General features: G+C 41.1%; 1 protein-coding gene across 5 annotated transcripts in view; it reads left to right on the forward strand.

The window, feature by feature from the left end:
• The first annotated feature begins 731 nt into the window (after positions 1-731).
• The window catches only part of osbpl9 (oxysterol binding protein-like 9), a 29,654-nt gene continuing 13,712 nt past the window's right edge, over positions 732-16,673 (forward strand). For 2 of the 5 annotated variants that reach the window (XM_046392472.1, XM_046392473.1), the window contains exons 1-5: positions 732-888; positions 2,635-2,685; positions 5,934-6,012; positions 12,645-12,721; positions 16,536-16,631. In XM_046392472.1, the coding sequence (XP_046248428.1) occupies positions 778-888; positions 2,635-2,685; positions 5,934-6,012; positions 12,645-12,721; positions 16,536-16,631 (414 nt within the window). In that variant the 5' untranslated portion in view covers positions 732-777. Of the gene's footprint in view, positions 889-2,634; positions 2,686-5,933; positions 6,013-12,644; positions 12,722-13,607; positions 14,232-14,816; positions 15,545-16,535; positions 16,632-16,673 lie in introns of those variants that run through there. The other 3 variants (XM_046392476.1, XM_046392474.1, XM_046392475.1) reach the window with 3 other exon arrangements.

Below are 16,673 nucleotides of genomic sequence, written 5' to 3' on the forward strand. Positions count from 1 at the left end.
TTTTGGAGAGCGTGTGTACACGTCATTATACCAAAGGCCACTTCTTCAGTTGTACGAGTGCAATGTAAACCAACACACACAATAATGGAATATGTGAATCTAAACAGGGATGAAAAATGGCAGAGATGTTAACATTAACTTTTTTATTGTACAAAATATATATTTTGTTGGGTTTTTTTTTTTTTTATTTAAAGCTCACGTTATATTACTGTGAAGTTTTGCTTATCAGTGTTAAGCCTATTGTAAATAATAAAGATATTGATGAATACTGTTTCGTTTTTGGTTGTCCATCTTCCTCAAAACACTTGAGGTTTGCGCAATTATAAAAGTTAGTGCGTTCAGTAGTCACAGTGCTAACATGTCTAAAAGACAAACCAGCCAGCAGCATAAGTAGAAGTATGAAGTAGCTACAATTAGCTCCACTCCAGCATACTACGCCTTTAAAGTTTTGTTAACATGAAGCATTAAAAATGATGATCTAATATAGCATCAACAGGGCCCTTCTGCAGAGTATTTTTAGTTGATACTTCGTGTACATGCTGTTGCTAAACTTCTTTGTATAGCAAAATTTTGAGTCCACGAGTTTGCTTGTGATGTAATATTTTAGAGGTTATTTTAGAGAGACCTTATAGCCACTTTCACACAAGTAAGAATCTGACTATTTCCACCATTCGTATCTCTGATAATGAGCACATCATCAGCAGCAGCAGCATCATCCTGCCCGTGACGCCTGCCCACACCTTAACCGACTCCTCCCAAGCCGTAGCTATTGTAAAGATGGCGTCCATCATGGAGGGGCCGCTTAGCAAGTGGACTAACGTTATGAAAGGTTGGCAGTATCGTTGGTTCGTTTTGGACTACAATGCCGGCTTGCTGTCATACTACACGGTAAATTAATTTCCATGGTTTGTAAATGCTACATTGATTCGCCAAAGAGGTTAGATTGTAGAAGTTTTCGTTGGTTGTTAAGCCCAAATGGGCTAAGGGCCTTGTGTTTGTCAGGAGTTGGGAGTCTCAGCTGGCACAAAGAGGCGAGTCTCTTCGATGACAGACCCCTACATTGACCAGTAGCAACGGTCCTAGAAAACCAACTGACGAATCAAATACCAGTATTGTTTCTACACTTCCGCTAATATATGCTAGCTAGCTAGCCAAGCAAGGGCTGAAATACAGACTCGCCGAATACTTTTCTGAATAGTTCACAGTTTTAGTTGAGAGACAGACAGAACTATATATGTTGACAAGACTACATGTGTCGCCATTAATTAAATGACAGAGAGAGTCCCGACACTCGCTGACCTGCTAGCTAAATTACTAGCTAACAAGACCCCGCGACAGGAGACAGTTGGTGCTTACTAGATTAGTTGTAGCTCGAGTTTTAGATGTTTGATTAATTACACGGTAATGAACTCCCTGTGTTCTGTTTAGTAACGTAAGCTCATGGCAAAAGTAAACGATACAAGGAGCTGTCAGTGTTGTTGCTTACAAGCTGTAAGGAAGCTATCAACTAAGAGCACTCCTCTCAGAAAGTTGGCTGACTCGTCAAAGCATTAGCTTATCGTATTTACTTGTACAGTCGTCAGTGCAGTAACACTTAGCAGTTTTGGTTTTCAGTAACGCTATTGTCTTAAAGGGTTGTGAATTAAATATCCCGTAGCAGAGAGCCCTGACTGAAGGATGGTTTCACTGGGATGGTATACGGTGCCTGATAACGTTGCTCTCAATCTCATAAATGTAGAATATCATATCAGTGAGGAACAAAAGTCTGCTATTGATTTCACATAGCATCTGATTTAGAACTGAAACAGTATGTTGAGTGGATTGACAGAAAATTTGTGTCCCCGAGTTTTACACTGTCATGTTCTGTTGTGAGATGTAGACAGAATGGTTAATTGAGAAAGAAATCGCCAGTTTTATTTGACAGTAAAAATAGTTGCAATCCTTACCTGATGTACAAAATATTATACTCAGTCAGTTTTGCGGGTGAGTGCATGCTAATGCATTCTCATACAGAAAATTCAGCTGTAGTTTGAGTCAGAACTGAGTTCAAGTGGTGTGGCTTCAGCCACCTCCTCTGCGTTCATCCAGCACATGATTTTGGCTCTTTATTTTCTTAAAGAATGTTTAAGCAGAAACTACTGCTGGATAAAACTGCTGCATCTTGACATTAATAGCCTTAGAACATGTAAGACATATGTTGTTATATGCAGTTCTCCTTCTGCATAATATGGAGTAGGCAAGCAGTGATTTGATTTTAAATGTCTGTAATGTAACCCAGACAACTTTATGCTACAGGTGTACGTTGTATCTGTAGCAGGCATCTTGACTTGTCAAAGCAGAGAAACAGCAGGTATTGCTCACATCACCGATTGCTTGATCCTGTTGAAGTGTCCCAGAAAGCCAAGTGGCAGTGAGCCAGCATGAACTATATCACATCCTAAAATTAAAGCAGCCCATTGTTCATTTTATTAGTAACACCTGTGCTTTTTCTGCTGTGACATACCAAAATATATTCAGTGAAAAAGGCCTATTAAGATCATATCCTCTTGCATTATCCAGCCCAGGGTGAAGTGTAATTTTTTTCCTGCATACTGACTTTATGGATCCCTGACTTGTTCTTTTGTTGATTTGCAGTCAAAGGACAAGATGATGCGAGGATCCAGAAGAGGCTGTGTGCGACTCAGGGTAAGATTCTTGGGAATGAAATCCATCCTATACCTGCATGCTTGGCTGAGTTGCAGGCTTTCTTTGCCAGTTATTTGGAAAAGGTTTCACCTATATGACTTGCTTACGTGTTTTGTTTTGTCAGTACAGTCTTTCTGAGCCAGAAAAGGTTAGCGTGCTGTATGTAACAATGTGCATTTTACATCTCGTATATTAATTGTTGGCCTAGTTTAAAAAATGTGTCAGGAGTTTCCTGCAGGCAAATCCATAACTCCATATCGAGTAATTTCCACTAGATGGCAGCAGTTGTCCTACTCAGGTATTTATCTTACTACTTCTTAAAAGGAGAGGAAAGGAACATACCTAATGCAGTAGGGTTTTCAAGGAAATATGGGTATCATATTTGACCTGATTAAAGCCAGCTGAGGCAGGATTACATTCATTCTCTAAAATCAACAAATTATAAAACACTCAAGATAACATTTGTTTTTATTTCCATATTGAGGTGGTTGTGGTGTGAGTCAGTGGAATGAAATCTCTTTATGGCAACTTCTTTAGGTCTTTATGGCTTTCTTGATCTTATTAGTCTGTCCTCAACTTTTTGTAAAAGGCAAAGTAGACCTTGGCTTTTATTTCTCATCTTTATGCATTGTTAACTTTGCACAACCCCAGCAGCATTGTCATGTTGGAACCTGTATTCAGCTTGACTGTTGAATATAAAGTTTCTCATGAGAAGCAATGTTGTGAAAGTAAGGTTGTCGAGATATGAGAGTTTTCCACTTCAATACAACTTGAGTATAAAACGGTTAAATGATACTTGATACCTCTTTCACAACCACGGCAAAAAGAAAAACTAATCTTATCAAACTTAATTGAATTTATTTTTTATTTCTTCTAATTAACAACCTGCACATGGTGCTGATTCAAGTTTGTAAAAAAAAATGGATCAGTGCTGTATTGGGTTGAAAATCTTGAATTGAAGACCTGGTCTTTTTGCATCAAAAAGAGTATTGATACTTTGGTACTTCTGGCTAAAGTTGTACCATATATTGTTTCAGTATATAGCTGTTATGTGCCCATGTACAATAATCACATTGCATATTAAGTCTATTGTTACCGCTTTCACCACGTAGATTGTCACGTCATGTAAGTAACACTGCAGTAACACAAAAGTCCATTTGCAAAGTTTATCAGACAACATGTTTTTAAGAAACAAACACCTCTCCACCTGCTCTCTCCCGACTTGTTGAAGTTGATATCAGAGTCATGTTTGTGAAACTAGAAGTGGACGCTTGGCTTCGTGCTGAACCTGCTGTGGTAGAAGTAGGAAGATGACATTTCTTTTGTTAAGAGGCTAGACTTTTAATTAAAATTATGATGACAATGTTTTTTCCGCCAGTATCATGCAGCCATACTTTTGACAACTTTACCCAAAATTTATTCCATCACACCTGTTTTTGGTTAAAAGGCATTGACAAAAACTATGAAAAACCCCTTAGATCCCAATCAAGAGAGGAACTGTCTCCTGAAACCACACGAAAAGAGGATCCAATGTCATTGGGGAACTCATAGTCAAAGGTCACAGGTTTTAGTATTGAGTGATCAGTGGAGGAAAAAGACTCTTTCATGTGAAAACATCACAAATTCAAAAATTAATTGTCAAACCTCTATACACTGTTTTCAATAGTATTATGCCCTCAATTAATAAATAACCAATAAACATCCCTTTAAAAATATCCCTCTTATACCATCTTCCAAATTCTGAGCTATCTCCATTTCAGCGTTTTACAAAGTATTTTTCCCAGAGGCTCCAAGGCATGCTTAGTCTTGTTTGAAATAACAGTGCAGCCATAATCTTTACTGTATTGTAATGTCATACCATTTTGTCGTTGGATTATTTTCAAGTGCAACATGGTGACCAAGATTTTTATTTAGTCGAATTCTTCAGCGTCTAGTTTGAGTTTCCAAGAATAGAGAGAGAATAGTGCAGTCCACCACAGTAGCCTTCAATAAATCATTACCTTTGCGTGTGTGTGTGTGTGTGTTGTGACACTTCGTGGTAACCTGTGAGGCCATACTTTGGTCATTAACAAGCTTTCTTCTGGAACTCTCTTAGGCAGAGCAAGAAAAACCTTTGGCAATATTAGCAGCTTAAAATGCTAACCAGTTTCAACCAGACAGGGTGAGAGGTCAGGACAGAGATACTATACTACTGTTGCTATATATAATATATATACTCTTACTATATAGATATCAGTTAACATTTTTCCAACACATCATTAAGTAACTATAAATATGTATTATCACATTGATTTTCGCAATATTGAGAATAATACCTTACAAATCAAGATCATGTAGTATAAGGCATTCTCAATATGAGCCACAGCACAGACCAGTGCTCATAGAGAGGGGCTGGTAATCTGTTTCTTCATGCAGACCAAAGAGAGTACATTAGTCTTTAATTCAGCCATTCATTTTCCCTCAGTCAACGATAGACCAGCTTGTCTCAGACAGCCGAAATATCTTGGGAGGTTCAAGAAAAAACCTCAGCATGGGATCTCTATGTCACTGATAACTGTGAGATGTAACAAGATACTGCACATAAAAGACTTCTTGTTGGTATTTCTTGAACTGACTGACCACCTCCTTTAGACCTTCTGCTTTTGTCACGTGGTGTGACTGTCTCTCAGAATCTGTTCAATAAAATGTAAGTGCAAAATGTTTTACAGCTGTTTTTATTATTTTCTCAACACCTTGTAGTTGTTTTTTTTTATTTGCAGGGTTGCTGTGTGAGTCACACACCCTGTTTCTGTTGCTAGGAGCTAATGTCCCAACTAGCCAGCGGGCCATTTCTCTGCAGTTCTTTTTCTCCTGTTGGCTGCTAGCTGCTCGTCCCCGGTGTCTTTCTCTCTCCACCCTTCGCTGCCTTTCTCCTCCTTTGCTCTCCCAAATCCCACCTCCTGTTCTACAGGGCTGCGCTTGGATGTGTGGATGTTAAGAAAGAAACATGGAGTGGTTGTAGAAGGAAATGATAAGGAAAGAGGAGCTTTTGAAGGCAACAGAGTGAGGTGCTGAGATTGACCAAGGGTAATTTACAAATGAGAGCTGGAGGAACAGGGCAGGAGGATAGAAATGGAAAGTGGAGTATGACGTGTCCCGCTTTGTGACTGCCTGCTTCTCTCTCTCTCTCTCTCTCTCTCTCTCTCTCTCTCTCTCCCCCTCATCCTCTCTCTATGTCTGTCTCTGTCCCTCTCTCTCTCTCTGCCCAGGGAGCTGTGATCGGCATTGATGACGAAGACGACAGCACATTCACCATCACTGTGGACCAGAAGACTTTCCATTTCCAAGGTGAGATGTCCCCCTTTTTATTTTGACCTCTTTAAGCTGCCTCTTCTCTGTGCTGCCATCACCAGTGTCCTTTCGCTGTTTCTTTTGCATCTATCCCTTCTGTTCATTTGTGCTCGCTCTCTCTCTCTCTCTCTCTCTCTCTCTCTCTCTCTCTCTCTCTCTCTCTCTCTCTCTCTCTCTCTCTCTCTCTCACTCTTTCACACACACTCCTCTTTCCCTCCCCACCTTTTAAAGACCTAGGTTGGTCTGCACTCATGCCAGGAAACACACAGGCATCTTCACTATTTCAAAGTGTGCATCTTAGCTTTTTCTCCTTTCGCATGGAACCTCTTCATGCTCGGAAGTTGGACTGACACGCATTTCTGTAGATAAATATGATTTGTTCCACTGCAAGCTAGACAGATTCCTCTGGAACAGAAAGAGCAAGTAAGACTTTTTTTTTTCTCTTCTCCGGTCCTCCTGACTGTGGCTGAGGAGGAAGATTGCTGCTTGTGTGTCTCTGCAGTTGAGCCTCTGGGAATAATAAGGAAATACTGCTGAGCTGGAAGCTGAGCTCAGGTCTCTTCTGGTTGCTGCTGCTGTTCACCCTTTGCTACCGTGCTGCCACCACTGCACTCACTATTTACCAACCAGTCACTTCATATGGACTGGATTGGCTCCCAGCTACAGCATCGTCTTCCTTTTCGTCTTCCCAATCCTTCCCTCTTTTTTGACAGGAAGCTATCCAGTCCTGCACACTGCAGGCACATTTTCTTATCCTTTCACTAAGCTCCTCCACCATTCCTTCATCACTGTCCTTCCATCTGTCCATTTGTATCCCTCCCGCCAATACCATCACCCCCAGCATCCCCTTCACCTCCTTCTTGAGGGTCACCAGCCACAGTCCATGGGCCCCCCGCCCCTCTTACCTCCTCCATGCCCTCTCCCATGTCTGTGTTCCGAAGCTGTATGCTGTGGTTCTACAAACGGAAGGGTAAGGAGAAAACTGTGCACGTCTCATGGTATGCATGCATGCCAGTCCCGGGTGGAAGGGCTCAGAGGAGGCGTTGTTTGTTTGTCTTCTGGGATACGCAGCTAGGGTGGAGCACTATATTCTATAGTGCTCTGGTTTATTGGTTTGTTATCGAGGTTCAAGGATAGTTCATAACAGTCTGAAGTAGATTGCTTCGTGGCTGTTGGCTGTGAGGAACATTTAAGGAGAGAAAAGTGTGTGCTCAATGTCCTGAATCAGTCAAATGTTTGCACAGACTAGGTGTGTTATTTAGAAAAGGATATTTGTTGTTACTGGGTTTTATCCTGAGCTTTACTGGTTTTTAGCTGAATATAATCTTATTTTTTTCCATCAGGATAGTAGTATTTGTGCACACACTGTGCACACAATTATTCAGAAACCTTTATCACTACAGTCAAAAAGGGAAGTTCATTTTTTCATTTTTTGGGTATATTGTTTGCATGAACAACAAAGACAATACTGTGTATAGTAAATATAATGATATCGTACTACAAGTTATGAGAATTTGTAAAGATTATGTTAGACTCAACAATTTATTGACCATTGTCACTTGAAATTAAACTTTTTTTTGTAAATCAGCGGTTCACATGAACAGTGTTGAAATAAGTTCATTTAAAAAGCATCATGCCCCTGCGTAGGTCAGATGTCTGAATCTTTGTAAGACACTGTGATCCCCCATGGTCATTTTGTTTGAGAGAAGACGGTAACAAGTCAGTGAAAAACATGTCTGCTCTCCAGATACACAGAGGAGTCATGTAACACCACTGCAGGATCAGGCAGGAAATTAGCACTAAATGTATGCTGAACATGAGATTCTGGATACATCAGCTGTTGGCTTCGATATCAAGAGATGAACAGGATGTTGGGCAGGAGGAGATTTCTCTGTTGCTGTAAAACAATCCATGTTATGCAGCCAGTCTCCCAGGATTCACAGCGGCATCTCATTGTGCCATTATGTATGGACTAGTGCTTGTGTAAGATATGGATTCTGTGATGGGTAGAAAATCAACGCCAGTATTTAGAGGGTTAAAAAAGAGAATTTAGACTGATGGCAAATAACGCAGCTCATTGTCAAAGTGTTTTCCACGTTACAGCATACTTTATCTGACGGGACAGTCCAGCACACAGGCTGAAGTGCAGTTCGTAGCCGCCCGGTCACCGTGCTAGCCTGGCGTAAGCATCTCTGTACTGTCGTTCTATTTAGAGAAGCATCCATTATTCATCAGCCCCTCTCCCCCGGCGGTGCATCAGAATTGCTTGAGAGCCCTTTAGCTTAACGTTTTCCTCTTTTCCCCTCTGTGTTCTCACTGCCCCAACTGCCTAGAGCATCAGTCTGAGATGAGACACCCACACTGTATGCTATCATCCCTTTTTCAAACGTCCCACCTTGGTCATCATTTTTCACCACTGTGCTCTGTCAGGACTGCCTCTGCCCTTGTGTGTTTCATTTGCACTTGCTCTTGGGAACATCTTTGTCACTAAATCAGTCACACATGACTCAGTCAATCCAAAGCAACATGATGTTTTTGCCACACGTTTTGAGCTAAGCAGTTTATTAAATGAGCAAACCACTGAACAGGCACTTACCAATTTTCCCACCAAGACAGCATTATTTCATTGACCTCAGATTATATTCATTGTGAAATTGTGTATTTTCTTCACACCATATTTGGATAGCTGCCACTTTATTGACAGCTTGCAGTCTCAGACCCCCCCGTCCTCCCCTCGGAGTACTGAAACATTTCAGTATCTTGTCTGAAGATAGCAGGAGGTGAAAAAAGAGGGAAGGGATGAATATTTTATGGGGACCCTTTGGAGAAAGGAGCAGTGGCTTTATGGCTGAGGATTGTAGAGGGAAACCAATCCTGACCACTGAGATGGGAGGAGAATCCTTGGGTTAAGAATACACCTCTAGTGCTGTTAGCTTAGTGTGTTTAATTTGCCTGTTTGTTTGGACATGGTATCTGTCTGGTGTGTAGTAATTGTATGTTTGTTGGATATACATATTAGCATCATCTTTCTCTGTTTACTTTTCTTAAAGATTTTTTTTAGTTAGAAGTTTTTACTATCTAATGAAGGCTGAAGAGGAGCTAATGAATCACCACAATTCAGTGAGACAATCCTGATTTCAAGATGTGCACATGTAATTGCGGTGTTGTGTATAGTTGTAGTATAGTTATGTCAACATTTTTTGAGTAAAATAATGCCATAGATTCTAGAGTTCTAGGTGACCAGAGATTTCCTTTCAAAGGTGCTCTGTATGATGCTTTAGTCTACTTCCACACTGTCAGTGTGGTGTCACACACATCGCTTTTGATTCTTATGGTCTTTACAAAATATTTTCTAAGGATATTAGTTGGTTTTCTACTGGTATCGCAGCTCTACCAATCATATCATTCATATCAGGATTGTTTTGCCGTTTAATGGTGGTAAGAGCAGTTGTATCATGTCACATACTGTCACGCCAATGTAGATATCGGTGTACTGAACTACACCCTGACTGAGTGATTTTGAGGTATTCCGGTTTGCAGCTGTGGGGTTATTTGCGCTCTGTGTGTCTGTATCTGTCACAAGACTTGATCCAATATCTACCATGGCTTAGGAAGGTGTGTGTGGGTGGATATTATTGGTGTGAGGTACAGCACCTCCTGTATGCAGTTGTACTTGTACTAGCCCTGCTGTGCCTCTCTGCTTTCCTTTAGCAGAAAAGTATCGGAACCTACTAGGGCTTAGTCAGCACACCTTCCTTAACAGCAGTGCTGTGGGACTGTTAAAGTCTTACAGGGTTAAAACTGCTGTAAAACTCAAAGAATGTATTGTTAATGTCATGCATGTGCAATTTTTAGGGACAAAAAAGAACTTGGTGACTTTTACAATTTTGCCCCTTTTGTGACCCCATTAAATTTGATAATTGGTGCAAAACTGCACATAACAAACCCTTTAAACACTTTTCATTCAAAAAGGACAAGATAATATTTTAACAATGTCAATGTGAAATAGAAAATATAAATAGAAAAAAATAATGAAGGACACATATTTTAGATATCTGTAACCCTTATAAAAACAATTCTCCCTGCTTCTATTTTATATTTTATGATTACAAGTCCTTGTCTCCTTACCACCACTAACTATGATAGCAGGATACCTCCCGTACTACACTGTGGTAAGAACTTGGAAATCATACCCTATTCTTATCCTACATTGTCCATTCCTCTTTTGGAACCTCATGTTATGTCCTCCCTTTTTCTGTATCGAGACAAGTAAATATTTAAAGAACAAATAGCTTTGTTGTTTGAATATTTAACTCTGCGGATTAACCAACAAAGGAGATTCATCATAATGGCAATGTCATGACTTGTGACACTGTGTAGGCCAGTCACATGACACTGACCTGCTAGCTGACAGGCTAATGTTGTCGATTTGTTGAGTTGACTAACATCTCATACGTACCTGGCAATATAAATCATGATGCGAGCTGTGAACTAGGACAAATATTGGGCTTGCGACACAGTTCATACACATACAGTATTTGTTTTAGTTCAGTCGCCCCGCTAAAAACCTCTCCTGTGTCGTGAATAGAGCTAAACAACATTAGCCGCAGTAATCTGTTCCTCTGGAGAGTCTGTTTGGCTGAAGGGAAAGTGAGAGGGCAGTGAGGCGCTGTCTGAGTGGATTGGCCTGAGCTTCTGCTTCCTTTTAATGTCTTTAAAAGCTTTTCTGCCGTGGCACTGCTCAACCTCTGTGCTAATGCAGCCGTTCCTCTGCTGTTCTGTCTCGTCTCCAGCTCAATGAAAAATGACTCTTATACAGGAGTATAGTTGGCCAGCTCTTTCACAGTTTTTGGTTGCGGTGGCCATCATACACACTGAAGCAGAAGTATTGTTTCTTTCTGTACCAGAACTGAAAATCTTTAAAACTCTAAAATACAGTCAGTGAGTACATACAACACTTGCATACATGTTACAACCTGACCTGTTGGCAGTTTGTTGGCAGAGGATAATACATGACATTTCTGCATGGCATTGGCATTTTGCAGTGTGTGTGGGTGTTGCGCGTGTCAGTGCTTGTATTGGGTCACTGTTTAAAATAATTGACAGTCTGTTCTGTCGCTGCTCTGAGGGTGCAGCCTCACTCACCTCCATTTCACACATGAACCCAAAGCTTTTGTTTTTTTTTGTTTTGTTTTTTTGTTTGGGTGAGAATCAGAAGTGTCTCACCACTCAGCTTCAACTCCTCATTTTTACAAATTTTTACAAAGATCATGGAAGTCTTGATTCTTTTAGTACTGATTCACCAATCACCATCACACATAGGGCTGGGTATGTTTAAAGTATTTGATGAGATACTTTATGACTTGAATCGTACATGTAACTATATTTGGGTAAACTCCAACTCAAGCTACACTTAAAGTTTATCTCATTCAACTGTTTACTTCAGCCTTTCTTTAGGTTTTCTCCTAAATATGACGCTGCTCTGAATTTTAATGAGTAGTTCAACATTTGGAACAGCACAAGTTGAGTTAGATTACCTTACCTTTCTGCAGTTTTGTCGTCATCAAAGAGTTGCCCAGCAACCTGAGGGTACTTGAGGAAGTGACTGCATCTGGCCAAGAAATATTCTGACACCAAACCCATGTAAAAAGACAGTGTTTTTACACCTGTTTTTCTACGGCTTATAGCTGTCTCGTTCTTCCAGTCGAGCTTGCTTCTGGCTGTAGCTTCATATTTAACCAACAGATTTAAGAGTCTTAGAGTGTTCATGTAAGAAAATCTGTGGGCATCTACCAGATGTAATCACCAGACATCTTTCAAATTAGATCTATATTTATAGTCTAACTTGATGTTTATCTGTGTTGTTTACGTCACCTGTAAAGCATATTGTTTACATACAAAAGTATTGAGACACCTGACCATTACACCAACAGGAACTTTAAAGACAACACATTCTAAATACACAGACAGCTTTGCAACTGCAACAGCTTCCACTCTTCTAGGAAGGCTTTCCACAAGATTTTAGAGTGTTTCTGTGGGAATACTTACCCTTTCATGCCGTAGAGCATTTGGGAGGTCAGGCACTGATGTTGGATGAAAAGGCCTGGCTCATAATCTCCGTTCCAGTTCATCCCAAAGGTGTTTGATGAGGTTGAGGTCAGGGCTCTGTGTGGGCCAGTCAGTTTCTTCCACACCAAACTCATCCAACCATGTCTGCTTTGTGCACTGGGGCACAGTCATGCTGGAATAGAAAAGATCCTTCCCCAAAATGTTGCCACAAAGTTGGAAGCATAGCGTAGTCCAAAATGTCTTGGTGTGTTGAAACATTAAGATTTCCCTTCATTGGAAGTAAGGAGCCCAACCCTTGAAAAACAGCCCCATCACGTTTGTCTATATAGTGTAAGTATGATTATAAATTCTTCAAGCGGAATGAATGTATTTTCGATTAAAAACAAACTACAATTTCTACACGAGTACTCAGCCACATGACTGCATCACCAGTACTCATGTCATTTCGTGCTGTGTCTTGGTGTGCTTTTAATGTAATGGCACAAGTGTAGTGGCTACTTATAGTGTGTGTATGGAAAATTTGGCTCACTGGGTGTGTGTCTGTGTCCTTCTGCCCTCAGCCCGAGATGCAGATGAGCGGGAGAAGTGGATCCACGCCTTAGAGGGAACTATCCTTCGTCACACCCTTCAACTTCGGGTATGAAACCGTACAGTTGTTTTGACATATGTGTGTTTCTGTCTGTGTGTCAAATCCATCCTCTATAGTTACAAGAAAATGTTGTTTTGCTCTCGGGCTCTGTGGTGTTTGTTTGCCTATTTATGCTAATTCTTATGTCAGTATGTATGTAGTTGTAGTACTAATATTTTTTTTTTTAACAAACATGTTATTCTTTGTAATACCTGAAGGGTATACGTGTATAGTTGTGGTCTAAAAGAGGCCTGAGCAACTTTGGCAACTCTGAAGTGAAGATAAAAATGTTATATCAAAGCTCTCACTGTGGAATTTTTATTGAACCTCAGATTGCATGTGTTTGCAACTTTGCATACTGTGTAAATCATGTACACCCACATGTTGACTTTGAAAATGAATTTGCATCTCAGGTCTTCTTATTACACTTTTGCTTTATGTGCCTGGCTTGTGACAGGTTTTTGATGAGTCAGTGGTCAGTTTTGTCAGTGTACATGGACATAATGGTGTCTGTTATGTTTGGCATATTATGTGGTAGCTTTAGATTTGTATCGGGACCAGGCTTAGTTTTATGGAAGGACTTTTTACCTTTTGATTTGCTGCTGACCTGCAGGCAGCTGCTGTTTTATCCTTACATTTTTGTCTGTGTTTTCAATGATTGCTGAGACTGAGTGTGTCTCAGCTCATTCTTTATCCTGCTTGTCCTGCCCTCTGGTTGTTTCTCTGGCCAACCTCATTTCCTGCCTTCATTCTCTAAACCAAACCTTCCTCCTTATTCCCCTCATCATCATTTACGTATGGCCCTTTCCATCCATCTCCTCCTTCTTTTCACCCTCGTGACCTACCTTTTCATTTGCACTCCCTCTCTCCCTCCCTCCCTCCGTGGCAAATCCTTCTGATGTGCTACGTGTGCCTGCTTGCTCAGTGCACACAAACACAGACACTTATGCAGTGTTAGCTTGCTGCTGTCATAGCATCATGTGATCCAGCAGCAACCAATCTGAGACATGCTTGCTTGATCAACCAAACATCTGCCTCTGCTGCCTCAGCCAATCAGAGTGGCCGTTAATGCTTGTCCCTGTCAGCCCTAGCTGCGCGCTTTGTGTGTTTTCTCTTTTGCCTGCGTTAGAGGAAGTGTGCCTTTCCTGCCAGGGGAGGGTCCTGGATTAACTCAGCGCTGTCTGCCCTCATACCAAACGCTCAGCTGATAACTGCTGCCAAAGAATATGCTGTTGCCAGACTGGTTGCAAGGCTAGCTCACAGCCTGGAGGCTGCTGTGGTTTATATTGGCAGACTGCAGTGAAGAGCCAGCAGATTGTTTTCTGTATCTGTGTGGAGGAAGAGGGAGGAGGCAGAAAGAGCGCTAACTTCACCAGAGCTGATGGTTTGTTGCTTTTGGCAGAGAAATACAGAAAAACGAAGATAGAGAAAGAGAAAACGATCTTGTGTCAGGCCACATGGCCTGATGGGAGAGATGTACAAGGTTTAACACAGCATGTCGATTGGAACAAGGCACCCAGTAAGTAAACACACACGCACACACTGCACCATAGCAGGGAGAACTTTAATGGCCGCAGCGCACTGCTGGGGCAGCAGCATTTTAAAGTGGGTCACACTGTGCGAAAAGACAAATAGGCAAGAGAGAGAGGGGGGAGGGTGCTAGGACAGTGAGTTTTTTTGTGGTCTGGCGTGGTAGGGTGGGTGTGTGTTTATGTGTGAGACTTTGCAGGCTGCTCTAAAATATTGCCACTATGTCACATACACACAGGGTGGGATGTAGGGCTTGTCTGGTGGGACTGAGTAGGAGTGGAAGTGTCGACGTCTGGGAATATTTCAGGACCGGTGACAAAGGAAGCACCATGACGTAGTGACACAGTGACTCTTTATAAAACCAACCACCTGCCTCTGACTTTCTGCTTCCAATTGTATCTGCTCTGTCTGTAGAAAAACACTTCCCCTCTATTATGTGTGTTGACAAAACATGAGTTATTGTTCACCATGTAATGATAGGGGCTCTTTTTACTCTCCTGTTTTTGTGTCAGCTTAATTTTTCTGCTGCTTTGATTATGCTTTAGTTTATTTTTTGTTTAATTTATTTTAGTTTATTCAGTGTTTTTACACTGAATTGTGTTGGTGTTGTATTCAATTGCAATATGTTGAGAGGTGTTAATTGTGATATTTTGTAAATATTATAATGCAAGAGTGGAAGTGCAACGTGGACTTAATCACTGCTATATCTAGAGGTGGAATGGCAAAATAAATGGCAAAAGTTCACCAAGAAACTTGAACATTATAAGGTATTAAAACTCACAAAGGTAGTCCATACCCTGTTTGGTTTTGCTGTGAAGTGAGTAATTTTTCCAGTGTAGTGTGAGAAAGCAGATGGGTTAATTTGCTTGCACTGCAATGGCTGTGCCAGACATGCACACATACGTACGTGTACGCACATTAATACAGCATAAAGAATTCACATTTGCAATAGTTTTTTGATTTTTGCTCAGGCCCTCATGTGGCCAGCTATATTTTGCAGTCACATTAACAGAAAAAAAAGCACCTTTGATCCTTTTGAGGAAGTTTTGCCAGTTAGCTGCAAGCTTCATGGCTGCTGAGTTAACTCAGACTTTGTTCTCTATAAAGTTAGTATGTTTTTACAGCTTAAACTTTCACAGGTGTCAACAGCTGCCAACTGTGTTAAACGTTTTGCTGTTCATGGCTTTTCTTCACGTTCCTCTGAGATCGTCTTTAACAGGAAGAAAAGCCCACACAGACTCAGGACATGCCAGGACTATGCGACGCAGCAAAGCCAAAGCAGCGGTAGCAGCACCCAATACGGTTTGATAAATGCTTGATTGAGTAACAGGGCTTTGTCAGTATCAGTTTTGTGCTTTTGTGTTATTCCATGTCAGAGTATTGCTGTGTGGTTTTTAATGGCACTCACATGCTGTAGTAGTCATCTTACTTATTTTCCTGGCTTGACGCAGGGGGATTATTGCCTTGTGATTGGTGCCGAGTGTCCTTGCTGTGGTTAGGCTCCAGAATTAAACATGCAGTGTTTTTCTGTTTTGTTTTGTTTTGGTTTTTTTCCAAGGACGTCTCACAGTTATCTGCTTGCTTTCCTGTTTTTGGTTTTGTGTCACAGGCAGCTGGATTGCTCTGAGTTGGTTGAGTTCAGACAGATATAGACAGATGCCTGGTCACATCTGTCCTGTTAATAGTCTAGCAATTACCTTTTAATGGATATTATGTAATTGAATCGTCTGTGCCTCATTTTGTGTGCATGTGTGTGTGTCTTTCTGATTGTGATGGGGCTGTTAAGGCTAGCTAATTAACAAACAATGTGTCTAAGTGCACCTAAGCTCTTTTCCGCTCATGCTTCTCTGGCAGTTGCTAAATTTTTTTTCCAGCCTGGATTTCCTTGATTCAGTTTAGCTGAAGCCTGAAATTCATCAGCCCCCAATCAGGCAGGCAGGCAGGCAGGCAGGCAGACAGGCAGGCAGACCGACCTGCTGGCCTTTTATGTAGGCTAGCTTTTAAACAATAGTGTTCATATCTCCCCCAGTACAGTACACTGCTGGAAGATTCTCCTGAACTGTTGATGTTTCTGTCCACCATTTTGTGTAACAGTTTACCAAGTTTACATGGCCAGGAGGTGACAGAGACGAGTTCTTTTTTTATGAATGGATAATATTTAACGTGACTTGTTATTGACAATGGCTGTGTATTTTACTTGACTTACTGACTATGCAAATACTTGCATGGCATTTGACATGGATTTGATTAGGGCTGCACTAATGCTTAGCTGTGTTTGTTTCTTCATCACCAGGAGGCCGAGACAGGATTTGTTCCAAGTGTTCAAGACTTTGATAAGAAGCTAGCTGAAGCTGACGCCTACCTGCAGATTCTGATTGATCAGTTAAAGGTAGGACTCAACAAGGCATACGCTTAACCAACATCTTAATTT

Source organism: Scatophagus argus, chromosome 6, assembly GCF_020382885.2.
Source record: "Scatophagus argus isolate fScaArg1 chromosome 6, fScaArg1.pri, whole genome shotgun sequence".
Lineage (NCBI taxonomy): Eukaryota > Metazoa > Chordata > Actinopteri > Scatophagidae > Scatophagus > Scatophagus argus.